We start from the raw sequence: 13669 nt of genomic DNA, 5'->3' as shown, positions 1-13669 counted from the left end.
CCTCCTGGGCTGGGACTGGTCCCACCAGTGCAGGGTAGCAGGAAGCTCTCCACACACTCACCGGACCTGGACTAGGACTGGGTCTGGGGGTTCCCGGAAGTCGGCAGAATTTCCTACTAGGCAGGAGGCGTGGGGAGGTAAGGCAGAGTGGTGTGGGGCGGCCCAAGGGGGTGGGAGAGGGTCAAGCCCACGCTGCGCCTGGGCTGGGACTGGTCCCACTGGCGCAGGGTAGGAGGAAACTCTCTGCACACTCTCCGGACCTGGGCTAGGACTGGGTCTGGGGGCTCCCGGAAGTTGGCAGAAAATCCTACTGGGCGGGCGGGGTGGGGGAGGCACTGCGGAGTGGTGTGGGGCGCCCGAGGGGCTGGGAGAGGGTCCGGCCCACGCTGCTCCTGGGCTGGGACTGGTCCCGCCGGCCTGTATTTCTTTTTTAAGACTTAAGAAATAGATGTGTGCAGCCCCCCACTCCCCAAGAAAGTTAGAGCAGCTGCTCACCAGGGATTGGTTCTCTGACAGAGCACAGAGACTACGGAATGCTGCTTGCAAAGTAAATTGTAAATATAGACTGTTGAAGTTAGAAAATGCCTTTATTTATTTATTTATTTATCTTGTATTTTAGGAAAGGGTCTACAGGGTATTCAGGGTCTCATTACTAGATCCAACTCATAGTGATCTGCCTGTTTCTAGCTTCCCAAGAGCTGGGATTACAGGTAGTACCACCACGCCCAGTCTCAATTGTCATCTCTGCCTGTCCCGGGAACGGGGCCAGCATGACAAGCCCAGAGATAGAACCCTTGGCCCCTAAGCCTACTTTCAGGCAATTTAATCCTCTGAGCTATTTGGCTGGCCCTTACAAATGCCTTTAGTACCTTATATTCTGAAATCTGTATTGTATAAGTGAGTAAACTTAGAACAAAATAGGTGAACAATCTTTCTCCAGATCAAATGACAATTGTTTAGAGCCAAGAATAAAAGGCAAATATCCTCTCTCCCTGTCCTCTGGCATTTTGCACTACATTGGGGATTTTCAAAGAGTACACTGGATCCATAGTGATGTTTGTAAACAATTCTATTATATTACAATGTTGTCCAGGTCCTTAAAAATGACAAAATGAGCTAGTCCAAGATCTTAATTTTAATTTTTCCATACCATTTACTCCTGTAGACAAATGAGTATATGGTTTAAGAATCACTGATAGTTTATTTTGTTCCAAAGTGAGGAAACACAGCTCAAATTATTTATAGTTTGTACACTGGATGACAAAACAGAAAAGCAAAACCAGTACCTGACCTTCCTCTGTTTCATTGAAGAACTTCTTCATTCACCATACCCTCCTCTTCAAAAACAAACAACGCTCCCACCAACAGTGCTGTACTATATTTTCACCAGATTACATATGGCTGACCTCACTAGTATAGAAGGAGTTCCTCTCATATCTATTTTAATATACAGGCCTACCCCTGAAATTGTAGTCATAGGAAGGTCAAAATCCTACCACAGTACCTCCTGTTTTGGAAAGGGCCTGAATGGAGACAGATGGACTGTGGCTAAGAAAATGCTATTACTTCTCTCTGAGGTTCAGATATTTGTTTCTCTAGCACATTTCATCTTGTCGGCTTTGTTCCTGTTACACAGTAAACTTAAACCTCAGAAGTTTTCATTTGAATTTGCAAATACAGTTCATACAAAAAGAGAGAAAAAGAAGAAAACAAAGAGGGAAAATGATCTTCTTATGTATATGTACAGGATAGCTTGGATAACACTGATTTCTTTTTTTTTCTTTTTAAATCAAATACACACTTTATTGAGGATGTAAATGCTGTTTTTTTATTACACTGAGTTTTGTAGATTAAAATTGCTTTTTTCTTCTTGCTTAGATCATGTGAACAATTTCGACAGTGTTCGTTTTTAAATTTCAGATAAATCTTAATGTGATCTTATAAGTTTTTTTTTTTTTTATGCCATTGGTCACAGTTTTCCATTTTCAAGTAAAAAAGAGGATGTTTGCTGTCATGGAGAGGGCAGAAGACAGTTTAATTTTCCACTTCACTATTTATTAATTGTGTGAATTTGCAGTTACCTCTCCCTGAAATCCTTTTCTTTCATCCCTAGTTCCTCATGATTCGGGTCTCAGAACAGGCGTCCCATCCTGATATCCACACTTGCACTTTGCAGGCCCTGCCATGGTCCAGCTGCTTTTCCAAATGACCTTGCTCTTTTATTCATCAGCATTGCACTTAGCATTGTGTGAATCTTTGTTTGCTTTCATTGTCTGCTTGAGTTGCTTAGAAGATACACAGCAGAAGAACCAGGGCTTAAGCCATTGCATCACCTCTGCCAAATAATGCCTGGAACACAGTAGATGCTTTGCTAACTACTTAGCAGCTTACTCTTGTGTGCCACGGCTTGGCAGTTCGTGTGCTACTGTTTCCCTGCTCACTATCTGGAGGGTCGCTTGAGCAGGTGTCATTTCAACCAGTCAATTCCTATATTGAGTGTTTGGTAAAACTGTTTTTGCAATTCTTGTTATTTTCTAAAGTTAATGTTGGGTCATCTTGTATTTAAGCACTTGGACTAAGTGTTCAAAAACAACTGTTTTCCTATGCTAAAATGTCCTGATGAAAATCAAGGCCAAGATCTCATCACTACACACCTCCTAAGAGCCCAGAGCTCCAGACAAATATTCTTCAAGTAGATATTGCCCTATATAACCTTGACTTGAAATATAATAATTTAAAAAGCTTTTGAGTCTTCAAAAAAGCATTATCTTATTCTCACAAGTCTGTAAAATCAATACAAACATCTGTATTAAAGTTGACAAAATGATCTACTTAAAACTATTCATTTATTCTTTATTATGCCTCTACTACCCACTTAGTCCAAGTGATAACACTGATTTCTGATGCTCTATTGAAAGAAGCAGTTAACACTTAATTTTTTTCTCCTTTTTAATTTCTCATAACATTTTGATCAATTTTGCATGCTTATGTCTGTTAATATAAACAACAAATTTGAAGGCAACATTATGTAATATCACAACCATCGTTGAATTCCTATTATTTTGTTTAGTGAAATTCTGTATTATTTCTAATTTTTTAAAAACCTTCTTTTCCTCTCTTTAAAAATTATAAGGGCTGGGTAGATGGCTCAGTGGGATAAGCACTTCCCTGGCAAGCACACGGGCCTGAGTTCAATGCCCGGTTCTGCCAAAAAAACAAAAAAGAAAAAAAAAAAAGAAAGAAAGAAAGAAAAAGCCTTCCTCTTGTTTTCCTTGGCTGTATAGTTTATCAACACCTACAACTTAAGCACTGTCACCTTTAGCTCTTTCTGTGTGTCATTTGAAAACTATAGTTTTAAATAGAATAGCTCTTACCTTGATGAGGAGATCTTTGATATAACAACCTCACCTGCTGTATTTGGCTGGTTAATTAGCTACCTCGACACTCTATTGCAGGGACTGACAGTACTCCTGTCATCACCTCACATCACCCACAATTCCAGGCTCTTCCTACTAAACACACTTTCTGTTTTTCTTTCAGGACCAAGTGGACACCCTCACAGAGATGGCTGAGCATTTTGAAGAAATAAGCCACCCTGATTCTAGGAAGATGAGGGCAAGGCAGCAGTCTTTGGCATCCAGGTTTGAAGCTCTAAAAGAACCACTGGCTTCGTGGAAGAAGAAGCTCATTGATCTCCTCCATCTGCAGCAGATCTGCAGAGACTCGGAAGATGAGGAGGCCTGGATCCAAGAGACTGAGCCCTCAGCAGCCTCCACCCACCTTGGTTAGTACACTCTGAGCAGGCTGAACCATGGGAGATCAATGCCTACAGAGAAATATTAGAGAAATGTGGGCTTGAGCAGTAAAGGGTGTCAGAAATTTGCTCTCAGTTCATACCTATCAATGTCATGAAGATTTGTCCAACCTCCATGACTTTTTTATAGCTTTAATCATGTCAACAATTCATGTCTTAACCTTCATTTGAGCAATGGCATAAATTTGATCTCTTGGAATATCTAGGGGCTTAGCATTTTCTGCTTTTCCTAAAACTTAAGTTATTGTGAAAGTTCTTACCTGAGCAGTCCCATTTCATCCTCATGCTAAGTGTTTTCATCTAAGTTCTTTGTGGCCTCTTTTATAGTTATATGAGTCATCACAAGGAGGAAGTGGTAGATAGCATATGATTGTGTTACTCTTTGGAAACTACTAGTTTACAAGTGTCAACACCAGGACATTTATATTGAAGTACTTGGTAAAAAGTGCAGATAAAGATGGTGCAATATTGTACCCATGTATGGGGGACATATGTCTGGGACTGGAAAATAAGAACAAAGAGTTTGTCTATAGAAATTTTTCAAAAAAAATTCCCAATATTTTATTGGAAAAACAGTTTTTTGAGAAATATTTTGAAAGGAAGTATAAGAAAGAGATTTTGGATGGAACAGAGGAAAAGAATGGTTTGGAGATAGGGAAAATAAGGCAGGGAGCAAGGATTGGGGATTAGAGAAGGTTGAGGAAATTCACAAGAGTAACTTTCACTGATCAACATTATCATTTGGCAATGGATGGAGCACTTTTCATAATCTGCTTCTGCCCCTTAACACAATCCCAAACCTTGACATTCTTTCTCTCTAGGGAAGGACTTGGTTGTAGCTAAGAAGCTTCTGAACAGGCACCAAGTGATCCTGGCCGACATTGCCAGCCATGAGCCACACATCCGAGTGATAACAGAAGGGGGAAACACGATGGTAGAGAAAGGTATGTAATGTATGATTCAGGTCAATTTGCCCAAACATCTCTACCCAAGGACTCTCTACAGTCTTAGGATTTGAAGAGAATTTAAAAATAACAGATCCATGTGTTTATAGCTGAGCAGTACTCCATTATATAAAATACCACATCTTTTTATCCGTTCCTCAGATGATGAGCATTTAGGTTGCTTCCATGCTTTAGCTCTGACAAATTGCACTGCTATAACATGGGTTCACATACATCACTGTGGTATGATGCTTTTGGTTTTTCTGGAAAAACATTGTCTTAGTTACTCTTCTCTCATTGCTAGGACAAATACCCGACACTCAAAATGAAGGAAGGAAAGCTTTGTTTAGCTCACAGTTACTAGAGGTTTCAGTCCATACTCAGCTGGGTCCAATGCAGAGCAGCACAGAGCAGAAAGCAACCTTTCATGGTGGTGGCAAAAAGCAAGAGCACAAGGGAGGGGTAGCAGGAGCTCCAGCAGCTAGCTTCTTTTCCCACCTTACATTGTAATGCAAATTACCTGCCCCAGGGCAGGTGCAGCATCCACACCCACAGTAATCAATCACAAACTCTAGAAGCCCCCCCAAGACTGCATGAGGCTTTGGGGGGACACCTAGACACAAACGATAACAAATATCAATGACAAGAGTAGCTGTGTTGAATGGAACCTCCAATCCCAGTTTTTTAAAGAATCTCCACACTGATTCCATAGTGGTTTTACCAGTTTACACTCCCACCAATAGTGGAGATTGGTTTCTTTATTCCCACAACTCCTCAAATGTTTGTTTTGGATGAGTTCCTATTGAAAGCCATTCTTTTTTTGGGTGAGATGGAAGTTCAATCTTGTTTTTATTTGTATTTCTCAAATAATCAATGATGTTGAACATTTTTTTCATGTTTTTGTTTTCTACCTGTATTTCTTCATCTGAGAATCTGTATTTATCTCAGATGCTCATTTTTTGATTGGGTCCTTGAATTTTTGAGGCCTGATATGTTTTAATTCTTTATAAATTCTAGATTAACAGTCCCTAGAATGAAGGACAGTTGGCTAAAATTTTTCCAAAAAATGAAATAAAAGAAAAACTAACAGATCCATTTCCCACTCAATGCTGAAATTCCTTTTGAGCATTTTTAACAGGAGTATATACTGTTTTATTTGTATACTCTGGTAACAGGAACCTCAAAATGTTGTAGGCCAGTCCTCTTTATTTTTCACAAAGTGAAAATAATTAGAATGGTTTTACCCTAATCATGAATACACATTTGTGTCAAAGTTAAGGAATTTAAAATCAAAGTTCTGAAGCTTTCTAAAGCAAGTCAAGTGCCTTTCATGAAGAAGCTCTCAGTTCTATGAAGACTCAAGTTCCCAATGTCTAGTTATCTTATTGGTAAACAATGTGATTTCTTTGTATTTCTCATTTTATATAAGTTCAGTGACTCTTATACTGTTCTTTCATATTTGGAGACCTCTGCTGCTTATATAAGTTGTTCAAGGTCATCACAGTCCAGTTGTACAAGTGCATTGGAGATTGTGTTGAGCGTTTCCCATGGTGAAGGAAAAAAGCAGTGTCTTCCAGGCACTGTCCTGCTTTCAAAAGTATAAAAATTCAGTTTGAGGAGGCTGCACATGATAATGCCAGCACTCTGTCAGGTGGATGTGGGAGCATTACAAATTCAACCACTGCCTGGGTTGCTAAACCAGATGAAACTTCAAAATAAAATAAATTATATTAAGTGGCTAAGAATGTAGTTTGGTGCAGAGGCCCTGGATTCTGTCCGCAGTACTGAGGGAAAAAAATATTTTAATGAGAAAAATTTCAGATGCCATCTGAGAGAAACCAATATTTTTTTTCTCTTATATTACTTAGAGAGTCATCTTGTGTCTTTATATCTCTGATTGGAAGAGTGGAGTTTGCCCATTTTTCTTTTAGCTTTATGTTTTTAATTTATTTATCTTGAAATTCCATTAGAATTGTTATGTCTTGTCGATGAATTTAAAATACTCCTGAAAGTGTAAACTTTTCTTCTTTATCCCATGTCATGCTTCTGTTCTGAAATGTACTTTGTTGACCTCTAATATAGACATTTGAACTGTTTCTTCATTACTTTTTTGTGGTCTTTTGAGTGATACCTCAGTGTGTGTACTTGATTCATAACAGAATTCCAGGGAAGATGGCATTGGTCATGTTCTTCACTGATGCAGAGTTCATGAACAATAGTGAAATTCTGCCAAATACTTCTGTTTCGGAATTGAATTTTTTCAAATAGAATTATTTCTGCGCTGAGGTATTAATGTATTACTCTATCCAGTCATCTTTAAAAAAATGATCTGAAGCATGCTTTCGGTTTCTTCTCTGCATCTGTACTTAGAATGAATCTATTTGACCTTCATGCCGATCTGTTAGTTCAGCTCCATTTAAGGTAAGGAGGTATTTGCTTTAGTGGGGATGATTTTCCAGTTTCAGCTTGGTTTCTCCAAGACACTTTCAGAGAAAGTGTATACACAAATATACACTTTGTGTATATTTTGCACAATATACAAATAAATAACTGTAATAATGTGAAGGCACAGTTCTCTTCATATTAACACACACTGGTTTCCAAAGCATAAAAGATACTTGGTGATGCCATTTTCCAGGTCTAGCAGGTATGCACTGGTGTATTATTCATTGTCAGACTTCATTCTTGTTTCTTATTTGGGTAGCTTTCAGTAAATCCAATGAGGGGATAAAAAGCTTTGTAGAGGTTCTCAATAAATTTTAGTTTCACAGGGATTCTGAGGGCAAAAAATTGAGAGCTATTGCTCTAGGACTAAAAATAGAGATCTGTAATTTGTGCCAAACTAATTTAAAATAATATCATATCATTTTATGATTCATAAATATGTGTTTCTATTTTACTCCTTTTATCCCATGATAAATTACTATTGCTATCATGCAAGAATCTATCTCTCTATCCATCCATCTAGATATACATATAGATAGATATAGATATAGGTAGGTAGATAGATATAGATTCCTATAATGCATTTTCACTATTTTTTATTTTAGTCTGTTGACCTTGAAAAGGCTTAAGAAATGAGGAAATTGTCCATATATTTGCCTTATCCAGGGCTCTTAATTTTTATTTATTTATTTATTTATTTATTTATTTATTTTTGTGTGTGTGTGGTACTGGGGATTGAACTCAGGACCTTGTGCTTGCCATGGAAGCGCTTATTCTACTGAGCTATCTCCCTGGTCCCCAGTGCTCTTAATTCTTTTGCACAAATCAATATCTTCATTTGTCTTATTTTTCCTTTCATTTGATGAGCTCACTCTAACATTCTTTGTAGCTCAGATCAGATAATAATACATTCTTTAATACTTTGTTGATGTAAAAGTCAATTATACCTCCACTTTGAAATATATTTTGCCACATATGAAATTGTTGGCCCACAGTTTATTTCAGTATTTTAAAATTGCTGCTACATTGTCTTAAAATTTCTGATGAGTCCACTATAATAATTTTAACAATAATAATGATAATAATTATTAGTATTATTATTCTGAAGTACAAGGGATTGAACTCAGGATGCTGTGCTTGCCAGGCAAGCACTTATTCTACTGAGCTATTTCCCCAGCACCCACCCTATAATTATCATCATTGTTCCTTTATATGTGACTCTTCTTTTCCCTTGATTCTTAAGGCTTTCTCTTTATCACTTATGTTCATCACCTCTATCATAATATAAGTGAAAGTGGTTACCTTTATTTCTTGGACTTACAATCATTGATCTTCTTGAATCTTCTCAGTTATGGTTCTTCCAGGGCAGAGCTTATCTCAGGACTAAGTTAGAGATAATCAGATACTGAGATTCTAAAATGTCTTTTTTACATATCACTATAGCCTTCCACTTTGTTGTGTGGTTATTTTAATTATTTTCAGTTTAAGAGGAGTCCTAGGAATCCTCTGAGTACTGCCTTCAGAGTTTGCTCATCCTCTAAGCATTTTCTTGTTCATGAGTGGGCATGAGTAACAAGTCAGATGCCTCAGCAGGCCTCCATGTGTTCTTCTGATGCTCCATCACTGTGGCATCCTTCGCTTCAGGACTTTGCCTCCCAGATTCTAGTTTTCTTGGCTTCCTCAAACTCTGATCTTTGTCTTCTGAACTCATTGTTTGAGTTGGGAAAACTGCAGGATTTTTCTTGTTTGTTTGTTTGGTTTTTTTTTTTTTTTTTCATTAGCACTTGTAGTACAACATCCAAAAATTATCCAGGGTATGACCTATAACCATTACAGTACATATTTTATTTTTTTCCTTTCTCCTACACTTGTAAAGTCTATCATATTTTATAGTGTGTCCTCTTATCTAGTTGTTTAGAATGGAAGACCAATTCCAGTAATAAGCCTCCAAAGAGCAGAAATCTATTGATTTTACTGTTTTGCACATGTTTTTCACATTCGAGCATAAATCACACTATTCTTTCATTATCTGGTCTGCATTACTTAGACTACACCAACCTCCTAACTATCACATATACCTATCTGTCCCCCTTTAGCACCTATTGCTGTTTTTTTTCCCCTCAGGTAGAACATTCTAATTCCCAGGAAAGTTAAAGAAATTTTCAAATAGGAAGAGGAATGAGAGAATGAGGTGAGAAAAAGAAAGGATGGTAGAAGCAAAATTAAAGAGAGAAAAGAAGGGAAAACATAGAAGCAAAGCTTTTGTAAATAAAGTGGGAAAAAAGAGTTGAATGGAGGCTAGAGGACTAGGAACATAGAAAAGAATCCTGTTATATCATGTACCTTTTCCAATCCCTATAATGAATGTGGTCATTATGTATACCAAAAACGTACCAATGAAAATCATTTTCTTTGTGAGAAAAAAAGAAAATTGTGACTTTAGCTAAATGTAACACCATTCCCCTGACTCTTTTCTTTACCCTGATTACAAGAGGAATTAGAGCCTGCAGGGCATTCATGAGGGTCATACTCTTCTTATTGCCTGTCAGTAAAGGGCTCTTTTGTTCAAATTGGATAGAAATCACAAATTGGAAAAGTGTAGGTGTGCTAGTAGCTTGGAGTCCTGAGTGGCAATGGTCTTCAGCCCTCTGGGGCATAGAATGCCCATAAGTCTTGACCCTTAGTGTGACAGCTCTGAGCCCTCAGCCACTCCTGTCAGCTCTATAGCAGCCAAAGCTAAGCTAACCCTACACAGTGACCCACAGCACTTCTTAGCCGCTTCCATTTGATCCACTCATGTTTGTTACCGATCATTGTGATCAAATTAGTTGTGCAAGCCCATAGCAATGGCTGGTACCTGCTGCTTATCTGCACTGATCATTGTTGGAGGTTGCTAGTCTTTGCTATCTGCTCCTAGAACTCTTTAGGACTAGCAGCCCAGTAATTGTAAAGGAACTGTTTTGCCAATGGTACTTAGGATAAGACTTTTGAGTAGATTTAAAGGGCTTTTAAGTGATGAATTACATAGACTTACAGAACCATTGTTGCAAGCATTTATATGACCAAGGCCTGTGCTAGAGCATAGGGGCTTAATGTAAGAAAGAGAGCCCTGCTGGACTAACCTGAGAAATGCAATAGGTGTACTGCATATATAGTGCTGCTTATATACAGCAGTAGAAAAAACACAATTATCTGCTGCAGCCAGAGCAGATAGCTCCTGAAGTGGGTATAGGGTACACAGAGGGCTACAACTGTCCTGGCTGCAGGTTGGGGTCTGTCAGGACAAGCAGCAGTTTAACAGCTGTCCTATCTCTGTAAAATGGAATAGCTAAAAGCAGATTACTTCCATTTTTAGGAAGTCTCCAGGAGAGCTGCTATGTCAGTTAGAGTTTATTGGAGTTGGGGATTAGAGGTTTACTACCATGAGCCCATATCCTTCTCTGATCTCTTGCCTAGCTACCTCTTATATGGATGGCATCAATATCAGGAATGGCAGGAACTGGAAAATGGCACCAGTTCACATTTTTCAGAACAGCTGAGAAGTAACCTTAGGGGTGGCAGAAGGCCACTGGGGCAAGTTGACCCAGTCTATCCTAGGGAGACTTGGGGTGTAAAGGGAAATGAAGGGCAGGATGATGGCTGTTAGTAGAACCACACCTCTTTTAACTATTCGGGGAAGAGAAAAGGTCAAGTTGGTCACATTATTTCAATAGGACTCACTGTTTTTCAACTACTGTGTAGGACACTTTGCTGCAGATGATATAGCTTCGAGGGTTCAGAGTCTGAACAAGAACATGGAGTCTCTCTGTGCTCGAGCTAACAGGCGGCAGGATGCTCTTGAGGCGAATGTCGCTTTCCAGCAGTACCTGGCTGACCTGCATGAAGCAGAAGCGTGGATTAGAGAGAAGGAGCCGATTGTGGACAACACTAACTATGGGGCTGACGAAGAAGCAGCTGGGGTGAGCTGGGGCAGGATGAAATTTTCCACAGAATAATCAGCAAGTGCTGCCAAATTATTGATTGAAAGTTTGTGTGGATTTTGAGACAGTTGCATGCTCTGCTAGATTAGTTAGAGATTACCGAGTGATCGTCTCTGGTTTTCATCTTCTGGAATACCCTCAGAATTAACAGGGAGTCCTAATGATGTACTACACTTCTGCAATCCACAAAAATCCCTTGTTTCTCTAGTATCTAAACCCAAAGCTATAGGCAAAAATCCGTGCATATCTTTGTCTCACTCTGAACTTTTTAGAATTACTTTGAACTTTCATAATCCATGGTTTTATGAAAACAAGTGGTTTTAGTACATGGGCATTTTAATTTTTATTTGAAATATCAGTTATATTTTGGGGCAAAAAGCACATCAAATATCATAGTTGTATTTTATATCTTTTATTTTATATCATTTTATATCATTTTAAATACATAGTTGTATTTTAATATCTATTTCTTATTTTTATTTCTTTATTCTTTTCACTGTCCTATAGATACTCTGTATAGTATTTCAGAAGCCTTAGGTATTAGAAGCAATATTATTGGGCATTTAAAATTATGTTAATATTTATTCTACAAAGTGACATTACCGATAGCACCCTCTTTTAGGTATGATGTTTATTTGATTGAAATATGTACCAATTTGAGCTAATCTAGTCTTCAACAGATATGTTGAAATCTTGAATTTTTGTTAACTACATCTTTGAGAAACTTGCAAATATAAGATTAAACAAGAAGCCTCTGAAATAGAGAAAAGCATCTTTTATCACATTTAAGACGATCAGCATAATTCAAATAATAGTGGTTGAAGCTTCCCCGTGGTGTGTTGGTTATTCCTGCTGCATTTGTTCTGATGCTCTTCTTCTCCATAAACCCAGGCTCTTCTCAAGAAGCATGAGGCCTTCCTGGCAGATCTCGATGTGTTTGGACACAGTATGAAAGCACTACAGGAGCAAGCAGAAGCCTGCCGGGTAAGATGGATGGAACAATGACAGGAATCCCACCGCTTGCCACAGAAGCAGAGGAATTTTCTTTATTATCAATTGTTATTTTCAAAAACTAGAGAAGAAGTGCGAGAAAATACTGAATTTTATACTCTTGTAATTGGGAACTGTAATATCTTTATCCCACCAACAGAGATTTAATTAAGAGAGAAACATTTAATTAAAATTATCCCATGTTCATTGATATCTGGGATTTTCTCTTTGTTTTAAAATAACTATCTTTCCTCCTCTATTATTCCCTCCCTCCTTCCTTCCCTCTTGTTTCTTCTTTTTCTTTCTTTCTCTTTCTTTCTTTCTTTCTTTCTTTCTTTCTTTCTTTCTTTCTTTCTTTCTTTCTTTCTCTTTTTTGCTTGGGTCCAATCTTCTTAATTTCCTTCCTTCCTTTTTCATTCTTTTAATACTAATGTTTATAAATTGTCTACCACATATAAGCATGAATAAAAACAATTCTGGGCCAGTACACGTTGCAGTGATGGGGCAGCATGGTGGTGTTACAGACTATGCCCTTGGAAGTGACCGGTGCGACTGCAGAGAAGGTGTTGGAGATGTATGTGTCAGATCAAGAGGGAAATGATGCTACAGGAGATGGAACCAATGAGAAACCATTTAAAACAGGTCTAAAGACTTTGTTGACAGTAGGAAAACATTTAATTGAAATGTCCAGTGTTGATGAGTTTGTGGGCAGCTCCATGAGCATCTGGGATAATGAAAAAATTCTGGCAGGTTATAAAAAGGAAGGTATTGACCCCACTCCCTACTACTGGTATACATATCAGAGAAAATACAGTACATGTCTTCATGGAGGATATGGTTTGGGCTTGGAGCGGTTCCTGACTTGGATCCTGAATAGATACCACATCCGAGATGTGTGCTTGTACCCTCAATTTGTCCAGCGCTGCAAGCCATAGTTAGTTCCTCTCAAGGGTGAAGGAATCTTATGAACAGAATAGACTTCCTCTTTAAAAAAAGAAAAAAAGATCAAAAAAATCTCTTTTTTGGTCTATTAGGATATAACTGTTTCATTTTCTCAGTTTTTATTCCCACTACCATAAAAAGAAGTGCCCATTACTGGAACATCAAGTAACATTGATGTTGTTGTAAGAGAAATTGTGTGTTACAGAGCTTGTGGAACTCAGTAGTTATAGATACATTTCAGCATTTTATCCAGTTATAGGGTATAATTATTGTGTTTACTATACATTATTAAATGTCATGCATAATTAGTTTTTAGTTGTGATCTGAAACAATCAAGTAATTTACTGTTTCCTTGTCAATGCAACTAGAATTTTTTTTGTTTATATCATATTATTGTGTCAATAAATTAAGACAGATAGATATCTTGGGGAGCAATTGGCGAATATGGCATAAAAACCTGCTAGTGGGGCTGGGGAGATGGCTCAGTAGAATAAGCGCTTCCCCAGCAAGCAGAAGGGGCTGAGTTCAATCCCTGGTTCTGAAAAAAAACAAAA

The 13669-nt window shown here is 38.1% G+C and overlaps 1 protein-coding gene across 1 annotated transcript in view; it reads left to right on the top strand.

Moving 5' to 3' along the window:
* LOC101573778 (spectrin alpha chain, erythrocytic 1-like) overlaps positions 1-13669 on the top strand; it is a gene marked incomplete at its 5' end in the record, with an annotated part of 104995 nt that overhangs the window by 35825 nt on the left and 55501 nt on the right. Inside the window, 4 exon segments of the mRNA XM_012516632.2 lie at positions 3541-3784; positions 4636-4758; positions 10945-11162; positions 12075-12167. Of these exon segments, the coding sequence (XP_012372086.2) occupies positions 3541-3784; positions 4636-4758; positions 10945-11162; positions 12075-12167 (678 nt within the window).

This window comes from Octodon degus, unplaced genomic scaffold (genome assembly GCF_000260255.1).
Source record: "Octodon degus isolate 3935 unplaced genomic scaffold, OctDeg1.0 scaffold00116, whole genome shotgun sequence".
Lineage (NCBI taxonomy): Eukaryota > Metazoa > Chordata > Mammalia > Rodentia > Octodontidae > Octodon > Octodon degus.
This window is presented reverse-complemented; position numbering and strand designations above follow the sequence as displayed.